This window comes from Monodon monoceros, unplaced genomic scaffold (assembly GCF_005190385.1).
Source record: "Monodon monoceros isolate NGI ecotype Baffin Bay Population unplaced genomic scaffold, NGI_Narwhal_1 Super_Scaffold_20, whole genome shotgun sequence".
Lineage (NCBI taxonomy): Eukaryota > Metazoa > Chordata > Mammalia > Artiodactyla > Monodontidae > Monodon > Monodon monoceros.
Window position 1 is genome coordinate 135,885,210 of NW_021703777.1, and position 14,875 is coordinate 135,900,084.

General features: G+C 43.9%; 1 protein-coding gene across 1 annotated transcript in view; it reads left to right on the forward strand.

The window, feature by feature from the left end:
- The window catches only part of POLN (DNA polymerase nu), a 167,231-nt gene that overhangs the window by 22,512 nt on the left and 129,844 nt on the right, over positions 1 to 14,875 (forward strand). Inside the window, exons 4-6 of the mRNA XM_029235434.1 lie at positions 3,794 to 3,873; positions 5,817 to 6,320; positions 13,439 to 13,635. Of these exons, the coding sequence (XP_029091267.1) occupies positions 3,794 to 3,873; positions 5,817 to 6,320; positions 13,439 to 13,635 (781 nt within the window). The remainder of the gene's footprint in view (positions 1 to 3,793; positions 3,874 to 5,816; positions 6,321 to 13,438; positions 13,636 to 14,875) is intronic.

Here is a 14,875-nt window from a genome sequence, read left to right on the forward strand (position 1 = left end):
GGGTCCCCAATAGTACTGAACTTTGAGAACAGTCACTTGGGGGCTAGTTGGCAATACTGGACCCCTTGTGCCCCCAAAGGTGCCGTTATTCGTCTTGACTCAAATCCACATGTATTCCAGGCACGGGTTTGCCTTTCCCATATGCAGGGCCTCAGTGAGCTCCGTAATACAAGGCTCACAGAGCCTTTGACCCACTGACACAGAATCCTGCATAGCATCGCCCTGGATATAGGAACCCACTTTACAGCAGAGGAGCTGCAGTGGGCACATGATCATGGGACCCACAGGTTCCGTCACAGCCACACACCCAGAAATGCCAGCCCAACAGAGTGGTAGAGTGGTGGGTAGCAGGCTGAGCTCAGGTGACCTCCAGGCTGCAGTATACACTGTACGTCAGTGACCATTGCAGGATGCAGTGTCCCCAGTGTAGATAATTAAGGGCTCTGGGAGCCAAAAGGCGGCAGTGGGAGTGGCCCTGCTTACCATCACTCCCAATGCCCCTCCCAATAAATTTGTGTTTCTCTCTCCAGATACCTCTGGGTTCTGCAGGTTTAGTCTTGACTCCCCAGGGGAAACCCACCAGGGACAAAGGAAAAGTACTGTTCGATTTCAAGCTATAGCCGCCGCACAGTCATTTCAAGTTCTGTACTCCAATAGACTGGCAGGCAAGTGAGGTACTCTCCATCCTGCTAGGGGTGACCTCCTGTTCACCAGAGGTCAGGGCTGCTGTTACATAATGGGGCAGGAAAGCATCTACGTGGCACCCAAGTGATGTGATTGGCCACCTCTTGGTCCTCTGACCAAATTTGCTGGTAAATGCAGTGGCCGTGGCCTGAGAAGGGCATGGTGACCAGGGACTTACACCCCTCAGGGATGAGGGTTTGGGTCACGATCAGGCAGGCTACCTAGACCAGCAGAGGTGCCAAGCCAGGGTGAGGGGGACCTCAGAATGGGTAGGAGAGGGAGGTGAATAGCATTTGCAGCTTTGAGACCAGCTGCAGGACAAGGACAGGCAGTTCACCCCATTAACCTTCCTTTTAAGTTCCCTCAGGAAGAGGCCCAGCAGAGTCCCGAAGGAGCTGCTCCCAGAACATACCTGAGCTGTGCAGTGTAGTGAACACTGTGGGTGCCCCGAGCCCCCCACTCATCACCCCAGCTGCTGCTCACCACACAGCCCCTCCCGATGGTTGCCTCAGCTGCAAAGAGCTTCTTTGCCCAAGGGCACACCATTTTCCCAGGAGCAACCAGGTAATGACTGGTGGGTGCTGGGGAATAAAGGCTCAGCTCCCTTGACCCTGTGGGGGACAACTATACAGGACCATGCCAGGTCCAGAGCAGGCCTTTGTAGCGGCCGCATCTTGGACCAGTCCTCCCTCCTTCACTCCCCTACAGACGTTGATCCTGAGAGCGCTACCCCAAAACCTTTCTGAATGCAAGCCTTCATTCGTCTCAGGGTCAGCCTCCCAGGGACCAGACCTGTGCCACTGTATGGGTATAACATACTCATGTACATGAATGGGGAGATTTGGTCATTGTTTTAAAAAATGGGATCATATTTTCACAGATCTCTGCATCTTCGAGTCAACTAATACAGCTCATTCTTTTCAATGGCTCTGTGCTTCATGGTGTGGATGTTACATAATTTATTCATCGACTGCCCTCATGATTGGTATCTCCTTTGTTTTCAGTCCTTTGCCGTAAAGCAATACTGTCATAAATGTTTTGCTTTAAACCTATTTACTGTTGCACATATTTCTGTGAAACAGATAGCCAGGAGTGAGGTGGTTTGGTTAGATGATTTATATATTTATATCTCTTTGTTTTTATTGAGGTTACAACACACACACACACAGCACAACTATCCTAAGATTATAGTTCAAAATTTCACAAACTGAACACCCGTATAACCTTCACCCAGATCAAGAAACGGAACATTGGTAGCATCTCAGAGGCCCATCTTTCCTCCCTTTGGGTTCGTTCTTTTCTTCCCAACTCCTGAGAGTGATGTGCGTATTTTTAACTTTAATAAGTGTCGACACTGTGCTTTCCAAAAAGACCCTAACCATTCACATTTTTACCCGCAATGAGTGAGACTACCTCTTCTTCTCCATCTCCAATTATATTTGATTTGTGTTTCCCTGACTACTAGTGAGTTTGGGTATTACATCATGTTTGTTTGCTTTTTGGATTTGCTATTTTGTGTGTTGCCTCTCCCTGTCTTTTGCTCACTTTTCCATTGAATTGTTTCTTTTTTGGTCAGTGTAACTTGTATAATAAAAATATTAACCCTTTGTCTTTTTTGTCCCAAACAGTTTTCCCAATGTATTATTTTCTTTCAGAAGTGGTGCTAGTTATACTATCCCTATTCATTAATCTATCCTTCTCTACTGCATTGAAATACCATCTTCGTTGTATATTAAATTCTCATAAGTCCTGGGGTCAGTTTCTGGATTGTCTACTCTGTTTTAGAGATCTTTTTGTCTATTCCTATTCAAATACCTTGTGGATTTGATTACAGTGCCTTTATAGTATGTTCTGATAACCTGGCAAAGCAAGTCTTCTTTTATTTTTTTAAAAAAACTTACCTTTCTGGGTCCTGCCTGGTGGTCCAGTGGCTAAGACTCCACATTCCCAATGCAGGGGTCACAGGTTCCTTCCCTGGTCAGGGAACTAAGATCCCGCATGCTGCACGGTGCAGCCAAAAAAAACCCTTACCTTTCTTCTCTATTTTCAGACATTTAATATTTCATATGTACTTTGAAATTATTATTATTTTCAATTAAAAGAACCCTGTAGGGTCTCTGATGAGAATTACATTAATTAAAAAAAATATATATATATATATGTTTATTTGGCTGTGCCGGGTCTTAGTTTGTGGCACACGGGATCTTCATTGCTGCGTGCAGGATCTTTTAGTTGTGGTATGCGGGGTCTTTAGTTGAGACACGCGAACTCTTAGTTGCGGCATGTGGGATTTAGTTCCCTGACCAGGGATCGAACCCAGGCCCCCTGCATTGGGAGCATGGAGTCTTAGCCACTGGACCACCAGGCAAGTCCCTGCATTAAATTTATATTTAGGAGAATTAAATATTTTGTTCATATCTCAGTGCTATGTATTCGCATTTGTATAGATCATGCTTTATGCCATTTTATAAGATTTTAAGTTTCCATCATTGAGTGCCTTGTGCTTTTCTTGTTAAATTAATCCTGAGTATAACTTTCCTCTATCGTAAGTGAAAGATTTCCCCCATTTGCATTTCATCGTTGTTATCGTTGCTATAGAGAGAACGTACATCCCAGAGGTTACGAGCCGAAACTTGAGTCATGTTGCCTGGGGTTGAACCCAGGTTCCATCACTTCCTGTCCAGCCCAAACTTATTAAAATTAAAACAAAATCTAAATGAGAAGTTTGTATTAATGATATTTTACTGAAGTTGTAATTGTTCCATTACAATGTTATTCAGTCTAAGAATTTCTTCACCTTTAATACTTACAAGCTTTCTGTAAAATGGTGAACTTGGGTTTTCAGAATCAAGTATTCAAATGCAAATACCAAGTAATACTTTTTAATAAACACTGCATGATTACATAGATCTGTCTCCAGTTAATTTGAAGATACTTTGCATAAATGTTTATTACAATGGTAGTATGCATTTTGGTTGTAAATTTTACTGCATTGTTTTAATTAAGTAAATAATGAGTAAATGATTATAGAGGCTATTGTCAATGTTTAGCTAATTATATGATTTTAATTTCTTTATTCTCTCATGCTTCCTTTCTGTGTCTTTTAAAGCTGCAGAAGTGGTGGACAAATCCAGTGTTGGGTATTCAGTACTACCTGAAGATGGGAAAAATCAATCACTGGAAAAAAAGGTGAAACCTTGCAAGTATGACTAATTCTAAACAGATAACTTTCATTCATTCAATAAATACTTATCAAGTGTCTACTATATGCTAGGCACTGTGGATGCAACGGTTAAAAAAACAAAAGGAGTTCTTCTCCAGGAGCTGATAGTTTAATTTGTATGAGGGGACTCGGAAGACAGAGAAGCACAATAATTCTCTATGACGTGGTGAATTAGTGTCACTGTAGGAGACAGGGCCAAGTGCTTTGGGAACGATAGGGGAGATGGCTAACCCAGTTTTTGTGCTGTTTCGTTCTGCTTTTTCTGGGAGGTGGGGAGAGGAATCTGGGACGTTTGTCTGAAGTATGAACACTCTGACTTGAGGTCTAAAGGATGACTAAGAAATGGTCAGTCTAAAGATCCTCACCTTTAGAGAGTGGGGGAAGGACTTTGGGAAAAGTTTTTAGGTTAGGGGAAGAGAGCTTGGAACTTCGGGGTAGTGGAAATAAAGAGAAGTTCAGAAAGAAAGGGGTATAAAATTTGCAATGGGTGAGTTACGTGGTTTGGGCTTGGGAGAGAGATGAGAAGAGGTCATGTTATTACCCAAGACCTTCTATAGGAAGCAGTGGTGGAGGTGGCATAATAGTTAAGAGAGTGGGCTCTGGAGCAAACTACCTGTGTCCAAATCCAAATCTAACTTAGTCTAATGTAAGCTCCCTTAGTAAATCCCTGGATTGATGGGATGGTTATTTGCCCCTGAAGTGGAAGGAGCGGCATCTTTGACAGAAAAGGGACTGTGCAGCCCTTTGAAAGTGAATGGAAATTCTCTCTCCCAAAGGTGTTCAAACTGTGCTCCTTCGATCCCTAAGGCAGAGGTCTTCAAATCGTTTTGCTCCCTTTCTCACAGACTTTTGAAAAGCCATGTATCTCCTGACATACTTTTAAGTTGACGTTTAAAATATTTATCACAAGTTTAAAAAGTTTCATAGGACATGATTTCTGGTGGATTAATAATATTGACATTTAAAAAAACTTATATCACAGTTTAAAATATGTCCACTAATATCTAAATACTACACTCTGATAACTTGATATCTACAATCATTCCTTTAAAAAATACATGAGCAGGATATTCTTCAACAATCTGAATTTTTATATTTTCCTTTTCCTTCTTGACTCCTTTTCTTGTATACTTCTCCACAGAATTTTTATTTTGATATAATTTTATGTTTGGAAGTCTTTTCTTAAAAAGCATATAATATTTCTCTGCAATAAAAATGACTATAAGTTTAAATTTTCTGTGATCATGTGACTGTTAAAACATTTTCTTTCAAAATTATTTTTAAAGTATTATTGGTATACGTTTGTTCAGAATAGCATAAATATATCATAAAATCTGAAAAATGAACATAAAAAATAAAATTTTATTGTAAATGAATCCTACAATGAAACGGAGAGATGCTTTTTCCCCCTCAGTCTGTGAATTGATGAATGAATATTGCACATTGCTAGATCGAAACAGGAAGAGGATTGCTGCCGAACTGTATTTTTAAAGAAATTTTAGTAGGTAGATTAACATATTATCGACTGGTTGTGGTGATTTAATTTTCTCTGTAAATGGCCTTTGGTTGGAAGTTGTCAGTGATTCATCCTCACTCTTATGCACATGTGCAGCACACTCCCCTCCACAGCATCTCCTGTTACACGCATGGTGCCAGCGCAGGGCTGTGGTGGGAGACTTTCTAAACTAACTCCTGCCTCTTCCAGCCCAGGATGCAGATATGCACTCCTACCTGGTTGAGAAAAACCACTGCTCTGGAAGACACTCCATAGTTCATTAGAAAGTTGGGTCATAGTTAATGTGAAGCTGTGTTCCCACTTTACCTTAGATGAGTTTTATCAGATTTTACTTTGGTTTAGACCTGTCTTATGAATCCATATTCTAGTGAAATATTTTCCATTTTTCTATAGAATCTTAATTCTCTTACGAGCCAGACATCAAGAGTTGCCATCAAGTTCTCTTCTCAGTCCTCCAGTATCAGACTCACAGATCAAGTGTCTACTGACCAAAACCAGAAGAATATCAGCTCATTGGCTTCTTCCAGGTGTTTAATTCCACAGTGTGACCAAGAGGCTTCAGTTCTACAGAAAATGGAACATAAGAGAAAACACGTACCAAAGGAAAGCATAAATAATGAAAACAATGAAGAAAGCATGAGTCTGAAAAGAAAACATATCACATGTAATAATTCATCAGAGAAAACAAGTAAACTTACGGCATTGGAAGAAGATGCTGATGAGGTTGAAACCCACCTAAATTCTAGGAACTCAAAAGCATTCACAAACAATTTTTGTGATATTAGGTATTTGGATGCTTTGGAGAAAAGCCAGCTGATTGAAATGCTCAAACAGGCAGTAGCTCTGGTGGTAACTCTGATATATAAGGATGGCTCAACTCAGCTGAGAGCAGACCAGGTTAGTAAACGGTGTTGGTTTTTGTTTGTTTGTTCTGTTTTGTTGGCACCATGAAAGAAACCCATTTTCTTAGTGTCTGATTTTGATAGGAGCGCAAGAAGTAAGATTTTAAGCTTTCTCCTTTCCCCCAGGGGTGAGTGACTGACACTGCATAGTTCTCATGAGGTTGTTAAGAAACTGCTGAATGTTTTCCATTTTATATTCCACCAGCAAAGTGTGAGTTTCCAAATTCTCCACCTCCTTGTCAATACTTGTTGTCTTTTTTATTTTAGCCATTCTGCTGTGTGTGAAGTGGTATTTCACTGTGGTTTTAAATTGTATTTCCCTAATAACTGGTGACATTAAGCATCTCCTCATATGCTTACTGGCCATTTGTGTATCTTCTTTGGTGAAACGTCTTGAAATTCAAGTCTTTTGCTCATTTTTAAATTGGGTTATTTGTGTTTTATTTTGGATCTGTAAGGATTCTTTATATATTTTAATACCAGTCTCGTCAGATATATGATTTGCAGTTCTCCAAATCTGTGGCTTGTTTTTATCAATTTCCTGATGGTGTCTTTTGAAGCACAGAATTTTTTAATTTGATGAACTCCAGTTTACCAAGTACTTTTTTATTGCTTCTGCTTTTGTTGTTAAATTTAAGAATGCTTTGGGACTTCCCTGATGGTCCAGTGGCTAAGGCTCCGCACTCCCAATGCAGGGGGCCCGGGTTTGATCCCTGGTCAGGGAACTAGATCCCACATACTGCAACTAAGAGTTCGCATCCTGCAACTAAAGATCCTGCATGCCGCAACGAAGATCCCACACGCCTCAAGGAAGATCCTGCATGCTGCAACTAAGACCTGGCACAGCCAAATAAATAAATAAATATTGCTTTAAAAAAAAGAATGCTTTGCCTATACCAGGTCATGAAGATTTACTGTATTTTCTTCTAACAATTTATAGTCTGAGCTCTTAAATTTAAACCTGTGACCCGGGACTTCCTTGGTGGTCCAGTGGTAAAGTATCTGCCGTACAATGCAGGGGACGTGGGTTCGATCCCTGGTCAGGGAACTAAGATTCCACTTGCTGCAGGGCAACTAAGCCCGTGCATCACAACTACTGAGCTCATGTGCCTCAACTAGAGCCCACGTGCCCTGGAGCCTGTGCGCCACAACTAGAGAAGAAAAAAAAAAAACCCACACGCCACAACTAGAGAGAAGCCTGTGCGCCACAACAAAAGATCCTGCATGCCTCAACGAAGATCCCGCGTGCTGCAACTAGACTATGGCATACCCCACCTTCCGGGTTTCCATTTCTAGAAAACTGCTCCCATCAGTAAACCACTCAACCTCAGGGCTGTCAAGAGGCTCATCTAGAAGATCAGGCCTGCTGGAGTAAGTTTGCTCTCTGGTCTCTATACACTGATGCACTAAGTGTCCATTCTTGGCCGCTGGAAGCAGAGTTGCTGGGTTCAGGGTTTGGCACACCTTTAAGGGAATGTTGGGGGTTCCATTAGGAGGGCCTGATACCTTGTTAACCTTCCTCCAGTCAACTAATGATGTCCTTTGACTTCTAGCACAGACTGTACCTGATGAGGGGTTAACACATCTAAGTGTTGTCCTAGGGTGAGCTTGGAAGCCTCATTAACCAATAGAGCCGTGGCTGCTACTGCTCACAGGGAGTTTGGCCATCCCAGGGCCACCGAGTCCAGTTGTTTTGAAAAGTAAGCCACCAGTCTTTGATCTGGCCCCAGCTTTCAGGTCAGAACTCCGAGTGCTATCCCTGACCTCTCATGGAGTATAGGGTGAAGGGTTTGTCTGACATTGGAAGCCCCCATGCTGGTGTCCTACTCAACTCAGTCTTTAGAGTCTCAAAGGCCCACTGGTGGCCCCTATTCCCTTTCTTCCCCCTTCAGAGCCTCATATAGGGGTTTTGCTGTAAGGCCATAATTTGGAGTCCAGATACAATAGAACCCAGCCATCCTGAGAAAGCCTTGGAGTTGTCTCTTCGTGGTTGGAGATGGTAGTGCGCTAATTGCTGTCTCAATCCATGGCCAGGACTTGCACTCCTGGGGTCAAAATAAATCCTAAATACTGAACACTGTTGTGAAATCTGAGCCTTTGTCAGAAAATTAGGACCTTAACAGTATTCTGAGCTGAAACTTGCTTTGTCTCACTACTTATTAGCAGATCATCAATATATTGTAATAGAGTTCCATTTTTCAGGCTTAGTTCCCTCAATTCTTTTGCTAACGAGTTTCCAAACAAATGGGGACTATCCTGAAAACCCTGCAGAAGCAATGTCCAAGTGTATTGAGTAGCCTCCAGAGGGTCAGGGTCCCTCCATTCAAAGGCAAAACAGGTATGAAGGGACTTCCCTGTGGTGCAGTGGTTAAGAATCCACCTTCCAATGCAGGAGACGTGGGTTCTCTCCCTGGTCGGGGAACTAAGATTCCACATGCTGCGGGACAGCTAAGCCCACGGGCTCTAGAGCCTGTGCACTGCAGTGAAGATCCTGAATGCCACAACTAAGACCTGATGCAGCCAAATAAATAAATATTTTATATATATATATATATATATACACACACACACTTTCCTCCCTTTCCAGAAGAAATTTTTTAAAAAATGGTATTGAGATTCTGGATGTAGAGAAATACAGAAAAATGCATCTTTGAGGTCCAACACAGAAATACTGAGTGCTTCCTGGCACTTGGGCAAGGAGGGTGTGTGGGTTTGGCACCACTGGGTGAATAGGGATGACTGCCTAGCTCACTGCTCGTAAGTCTTGCACAAACCGATACTCCCCATCATGCTTCTGAACAGGGAGGATCGGGGTGTTACAAGGGGATTGGCAGGGCCTAATGACTCTGTGTTTTAGGAATTTGGTGAGCAGCTGTTGGATCCCCCTCAGGGCCTCAGGCTTTAAAGGATATTATCGCCAGGAGCTGGGGCCAGCTGGGGTTGTTGTTTGGCCATCCCACAGGAGGGTGCTCAGGACATTCCCTTTCCCGGTGCCCCTCCTTCCAGAAAAAGGCACACTGATTCCTGCCCAGGTGGTTCCTGGGCTGCTGGTCTGGTCTTCTCAGCTGTCTAGTGTCCCCTCAAGATGGCGGGTGGATCAGAGCAGCTAAGAGCTGTGTTTTCTTTCTTAATCTCCTATCCGTGTTGGCCTCCTTTGCCATGTCCTCGTTGTTATAGACCTTGAAGGCCTCCTCTACCAAGGTTGACAATGGGGTTTGGGGCCCAGCTTCAAGCTTTTGTAATTTCCTCCTGATATGAGAAGAGGACTGGGTGATAAAATGCATGGCCGATAGTGACCTCCCTTGTGCAGACTCAGGGTCTGTATTGGTGTACTTCCTGAATGCCTCTGTCACCCGACTCAGGAAGACTGCTGGGTTTTTATCTTTTTCCTGTGTAATCTCTTGGACCTTATCATAATTTACAGGCTTCACCATATGCCTTTTCATTCCTTCTGATAAACAAGTAATATAACGTCTCATCCTGGCTTGGCCTACATGATCCTCACAATCCCAGTTGGGGTCCTGTTGTGGGATTGCGTCACCAGTTCAATAAATCTGGTGCTGTGCGTTGGTGGCCACTAGGCTGTCTGTGTGTTCTCTGGCCTTTCTTAGTATACATTCCTTCTTGTCCAGGGGGCAACAGTGGTTCAGAATAACTGTAATTCTTGCCATGTCAGGGAAAACATTAACCCCAGCATGGTAAATTTGTCCCTAAACTTGTCAGGGTTCTATGAGAACCTGCCAAACCCCTCCTTACGGATTCCTAAGTCTCTCATCGAGAAGGAGACATGCACTCTAGTAATTCCCAATTCCCATCAGCTACTTCCCAGAGGGGGTAAAGGCCCTGTGGTGTGAAAGTGGGGACTAATTTTGAACCTGATCAGGGCCCCACTGGGGACAGCACTGGGGGCTCTGGTTTCAGGGCTCCTGGCTAAATGGGGTAAGGTGGGGGTCGAGGGACTGAAGGTGATGTTGAAGGGGAAGAAGCCCAATGAGAAAGAGGCCCAATGTGCCAATGACTAGTTGGCGGTTGAAAGGGGATCTGTGAGAAAGTCTGGCTCTAAATCTGCTGGGGACAAAACAGAAATAGAGGCCACACACACAACAGGAGTCCCTCAAACCGGGGTCTTGATAAAGTTTCATAAAGGCCTGCACGTAAGGGACCTCCCCCCATTTTGGGGACTGCTTACAATATTTTGGTCCAGTTGTAAAATGGTGCTAAAGTTAAGGGATCCATTCTGTGGCCAGTTCTTCCGGTCACCCAAGGCATATTGGGGCTAGGCTGTGTTGCTAAAGAAGATGGTTTTTAAACCATCTAATTTAAACTGTCCCGAATTTTTACGAGTTTTAATCTTTGGGGGCATTTCCCATGTTTACATATAAATCTGGCGGCTAACAAACTGAGATCCTGCAGCTGGATGGAGTCCTCAAGACCCGGCATAACAAAACCAAAGGGTGAGATGACAGAGGAGATCTCAGAACTCCCTTCCCCACAGTTGAACACACAGGACAGAGAAATATTGGGGGGTTGTGTAAAGTTCACCTCAACAGGGGCCTCGGGGGCTGTATGAAGTAAGGAAAAAGAAATAGGAGAAAGAGAGAAAGCCTGCTCTTTCGGCCTGCCCCTCTGCGTGTGTCTATTCAGGCAGTTCCAGTCTGCCGTGCTCTTCCACAAGGGCCAGTGGAGGGAGGCACTCCGTCCACCACCGACCAGGGTGATCAGACCCAGAAACCAGTGCTGGTGGGACTCTAACCCACAACTGGGACTTTAACCCAGGAAAAAGAAGTTGAGAAGTTTGTGACGACTGGGCTTCCAGCCACTGCACAGTATGAGGATTGAACCTCTGTCACTGTCAGAAATCTCCCCTCAAGGAAAGCCCACCGGACCAAGATCTGCACGGTATGAGGCAAGACTCTCCCACCTCTGTCACCTGTCAGGGTGAGCCGGTGCCAGCCAGAGGGAGCATGGTCTCACCAACTAAGGAGTTAGGCTGTAGTTGCCCAACACTCACTTCTCAGAAGGATGTGACAGAGAAGTAGGAGAGGACAGAGAAAGGAGTTGTAGAGAGAGAGAGATCAGAAGAGGGAAAATGGACAAAGGGAAAATGGAAGGGGAAAGCTGCCTGAATGAGGATAGTGGCACCCCTGGGGCAACCGAAGGCAGACTTACCAATCCCTGCAGCACTGAAGCAAAGATTCAGGTGGCCACGTGTCAGCGGCAAGGAAGCTGCAATCAGCTGTACCAGATGGGCGCAGATCCTCTCTCAGAGGGGCAAGGAAAAAAAGAAGGCCCCACAGGTCCCAGCAGAGTTGCCAAAAAGTGTTACCAACCTGGGCCCTTGGACTCTTTAATCAATAGAAATCGACAAGAGGCCAGATGAGAATTTCAGGCAAGGCTTTATTGGGGCTCCTGCTACAGCACAAGGGAGCAAGAACAAGAGACAGGTTCCCTTGCCTGCCCCCTGAGAGGACCTGCTTGGGTCCTTAAATGGGGTAAAAATGGGGGTGGGTCTGTGCGTTGGGCATAAGGCACAGCTTAGGGGTCTGCCCACCCCCTTGGTGGTGCCATGTGCAGAGATGATGCACCGTGCCCTGCTTTTGCTCCCAGCACCTCAGAAATGGCAGTTTGTCTGTGGCCTTTTTGTATCCTATTGCTTATTATTGTCCCAGCTTGCCCATGCATGCCGTTATTTTTAGTCACTTGTAGTTTCTTTGTATCCTATTGCTCAAGGAGACATTTGTCCAGGTGCAAGCACTCTGGTAGAGGATCCCAAGTCCCAGCCTGGCTCAGTTTTGCCATCTTAGCAGTATTGAATTTTCTGATCCATGAACAGGGGGTGCCCTTTCATTTATTTAAAACTTCAATTTCTTTTAGCAATGTTCTGTAATTTTCAGTGTAGTGTATAAATCTTGCTTTACCTTTCACTTTTTTTTTTTTTTTTTTTTTTGCGGTACGCGGGCCTCTCACTGTTGTGGCCTCTCCCGTTGTGGAGCACAGGTTCCGGACACGCAGGCTCAGTGGCCATGGCTCACGGGCCCAGCCGCTCCGTGGCATGTGGGATCTTCCCAGACCGGGGCACGAACCCGTGTCCCCTGCATTGGCAGGCGGACTCTCAACCACTGCTCCACCAGGGAAGTCCTACCTTTCACTTTTGAAAGGCATTTTTATGGGGTAAAGAATTATAAGTTGATAGTTTTTTTCTTTCAGTAGTTTAAAGATGTTATGCTGCTGTCTTCTAACTTGCTTTGTTTCCCATAAGAAATCTACTATCACCCTTATCTTTGTTTCTTTCTAGGCAATGTGTCCCATCCCCCCTCCCCAGCTTCTTTTAAGGTTTTCTCTTTATCACTGCTTTCAAGCAATTTGATTATGATGTAACTTGGTGTAATGTTTTTCATGTTTCTTGTACTTGGAGTTTATTAATCTTCTTGGTTCTACAGCTCAGCTTGGGAGAATTGACATTATTATTTTGAGTTTTGTAGTCCTTAAACATGCATGTGTCTCTGTTATGGAGGTCTTCTCTGATTTCTTTCATGAGTATTTTATAGTTTTCAGTATACAGATCCCATACATGTTGTATTGATTTCTATCTAAGTATTTAATTTGGTGGAATAGTTATTATAAATGGTAATTTCTTTTTTAAAAAGTTTATTTGTACATGCTCATTGTTAGTGTATGGAAATATAATTGATTTTTGTATTTTGATCTTGTATCCTGCAACTTTGCTAAACTCACATATTAGTTCCAGGAGGTGTTTTGTTTTGTTTTGTTTTGTAGATTCCTTTGGGTTTTCTACACAAACATTTATGTTATCTGTATATAGGGACAGTACAGTTCTTCCTTTCTAATTTATACGCCTTTTCTTTCTTTTTCCTGCTGTATTGCATTGGCTAAGACTTCCATTATGATGTTGAATAGGGAGGAGACCAGATTTGGAGAGTGAGATCATGGGTTTGGCTTTTGACCTTGATTGTCATTAAAAGAGGTGTTCATTTACAAATTTTAATTTTAGGCCTTTTCTTTCTGCTTAATTAAAAAACTTGACAGATCTTTCTTGAATAAATGCATTGTTTATGTTTGATTTTGGAACTTCATTTTATTGTGTATTCACAGGCTCTGGTTTCCTCTGTTGAAGGCATTGTGATGTTACCAAGGAGCCATGCAGAGAAAGGCAGTGGTCCTCTGGCTGCCCCAGCCTCTGACAGTGTTCTGGAGGAAGGCTTCATGCCCAGTGACCAGTGTATCTACATAAAAACTGAGCCCTCTTCCATTTGGGACCAAGAACAAGAGGCACATCATCAATTTGCCAGGTAAGAAATCTTCACTAATTACCTTAAATCCTACTTATTCACCTGCTTTATCCTAATTTAGAGTTTCCCAAGCTCCAGTTTTAGTTATTTAAACTTTCAGAAGTTTTGTATGAGCACATGAAAATAAAATGGATCTAAATGACAGAAACCGCTACAAACACCCTCTCTCCCTCAAAGAGCTTCTGGAATGGAGGGTCCGTCCATGGGAGCCTGCTCCGGGATTTGAGTCAACATCGCAATGAGAGGCTGGTGAGAAAAGCATCATCTTAAGGCGTGAAAACCCACTGTCACTGCTGGAGCCCTGGCTGATTTCCTCATTACACTTGTTCTCTCACTCACGGCCTTAGAAAATGAAGTTAACACTGCCTTCAAAGAGTAGATAGTCCTCAATACCACCAAGATATTACTAATTTCAAAGCTTCATTCTGTGAAAATAGAGAAGAAATGTCTCACTTGTATTTGCCTTCCTAGAATCTTAGAATTTCAGAACAGGCAGGGATGCTTCTGCTGCCCCTTCTCAATCCTGAAAAGTCTCGTCGTGGGTTGGAGCCTGTGCCCCTCATCACTGTTTCTTTGCTCACATTGTCAGCCTGACTCACTTCTGCTTTGGGTGGGGACATCCACTTCCTGTTTGCCCAGCCCTCTGCACTCAAGTCAGTTAGGTGCCTGGAAGGAGCTCCTTGAAGCCACTGCCCTGAAGAGGGTGAGAAGGTGGGGGCCTGGTCCTGGCCCTTCCTGCCTAATACATTCTCGCTGGGCTCTGGGTGGGTTTTAGGTAGTTGTTGTGTCGGTTCCAGCCTACGGATAGTGATGCTCTCTAGGCTGGGAGTGCCTGAGGCACTGGTTCCGCCTGTATTCCTCACACCAAGCCCCCACAGACATTTCCTCCATAGGGGCCAACGCTGTAGCTGGACCAGCCCTTGTGGTTCTTATGATCACAGGACACGCTTCAGCAAAAACCATTAGGGAATTTGAGGAACAAGATTTATCACTCACAAGTTCTGGAGAGTACACAGAGAGGTTATGGGTAGAGAAAGAGAGAGAGAGAGAGTGCATGGACCTGGGCCTCTGCCCTTATTAGGGTTTGAAGGTGGGGTGTCTAGGTTTTCACGGATTCACTCTTTACTGGCTAATTTAAAGCATAAGAGCAGGAATTAGGGCACAGGAAGGTTGAGAAGCCGTGTCATCACACAGTCAGTTATCTGGGTTACCCAGGGCTTTCTGGAAGAGGGAGCTTCAT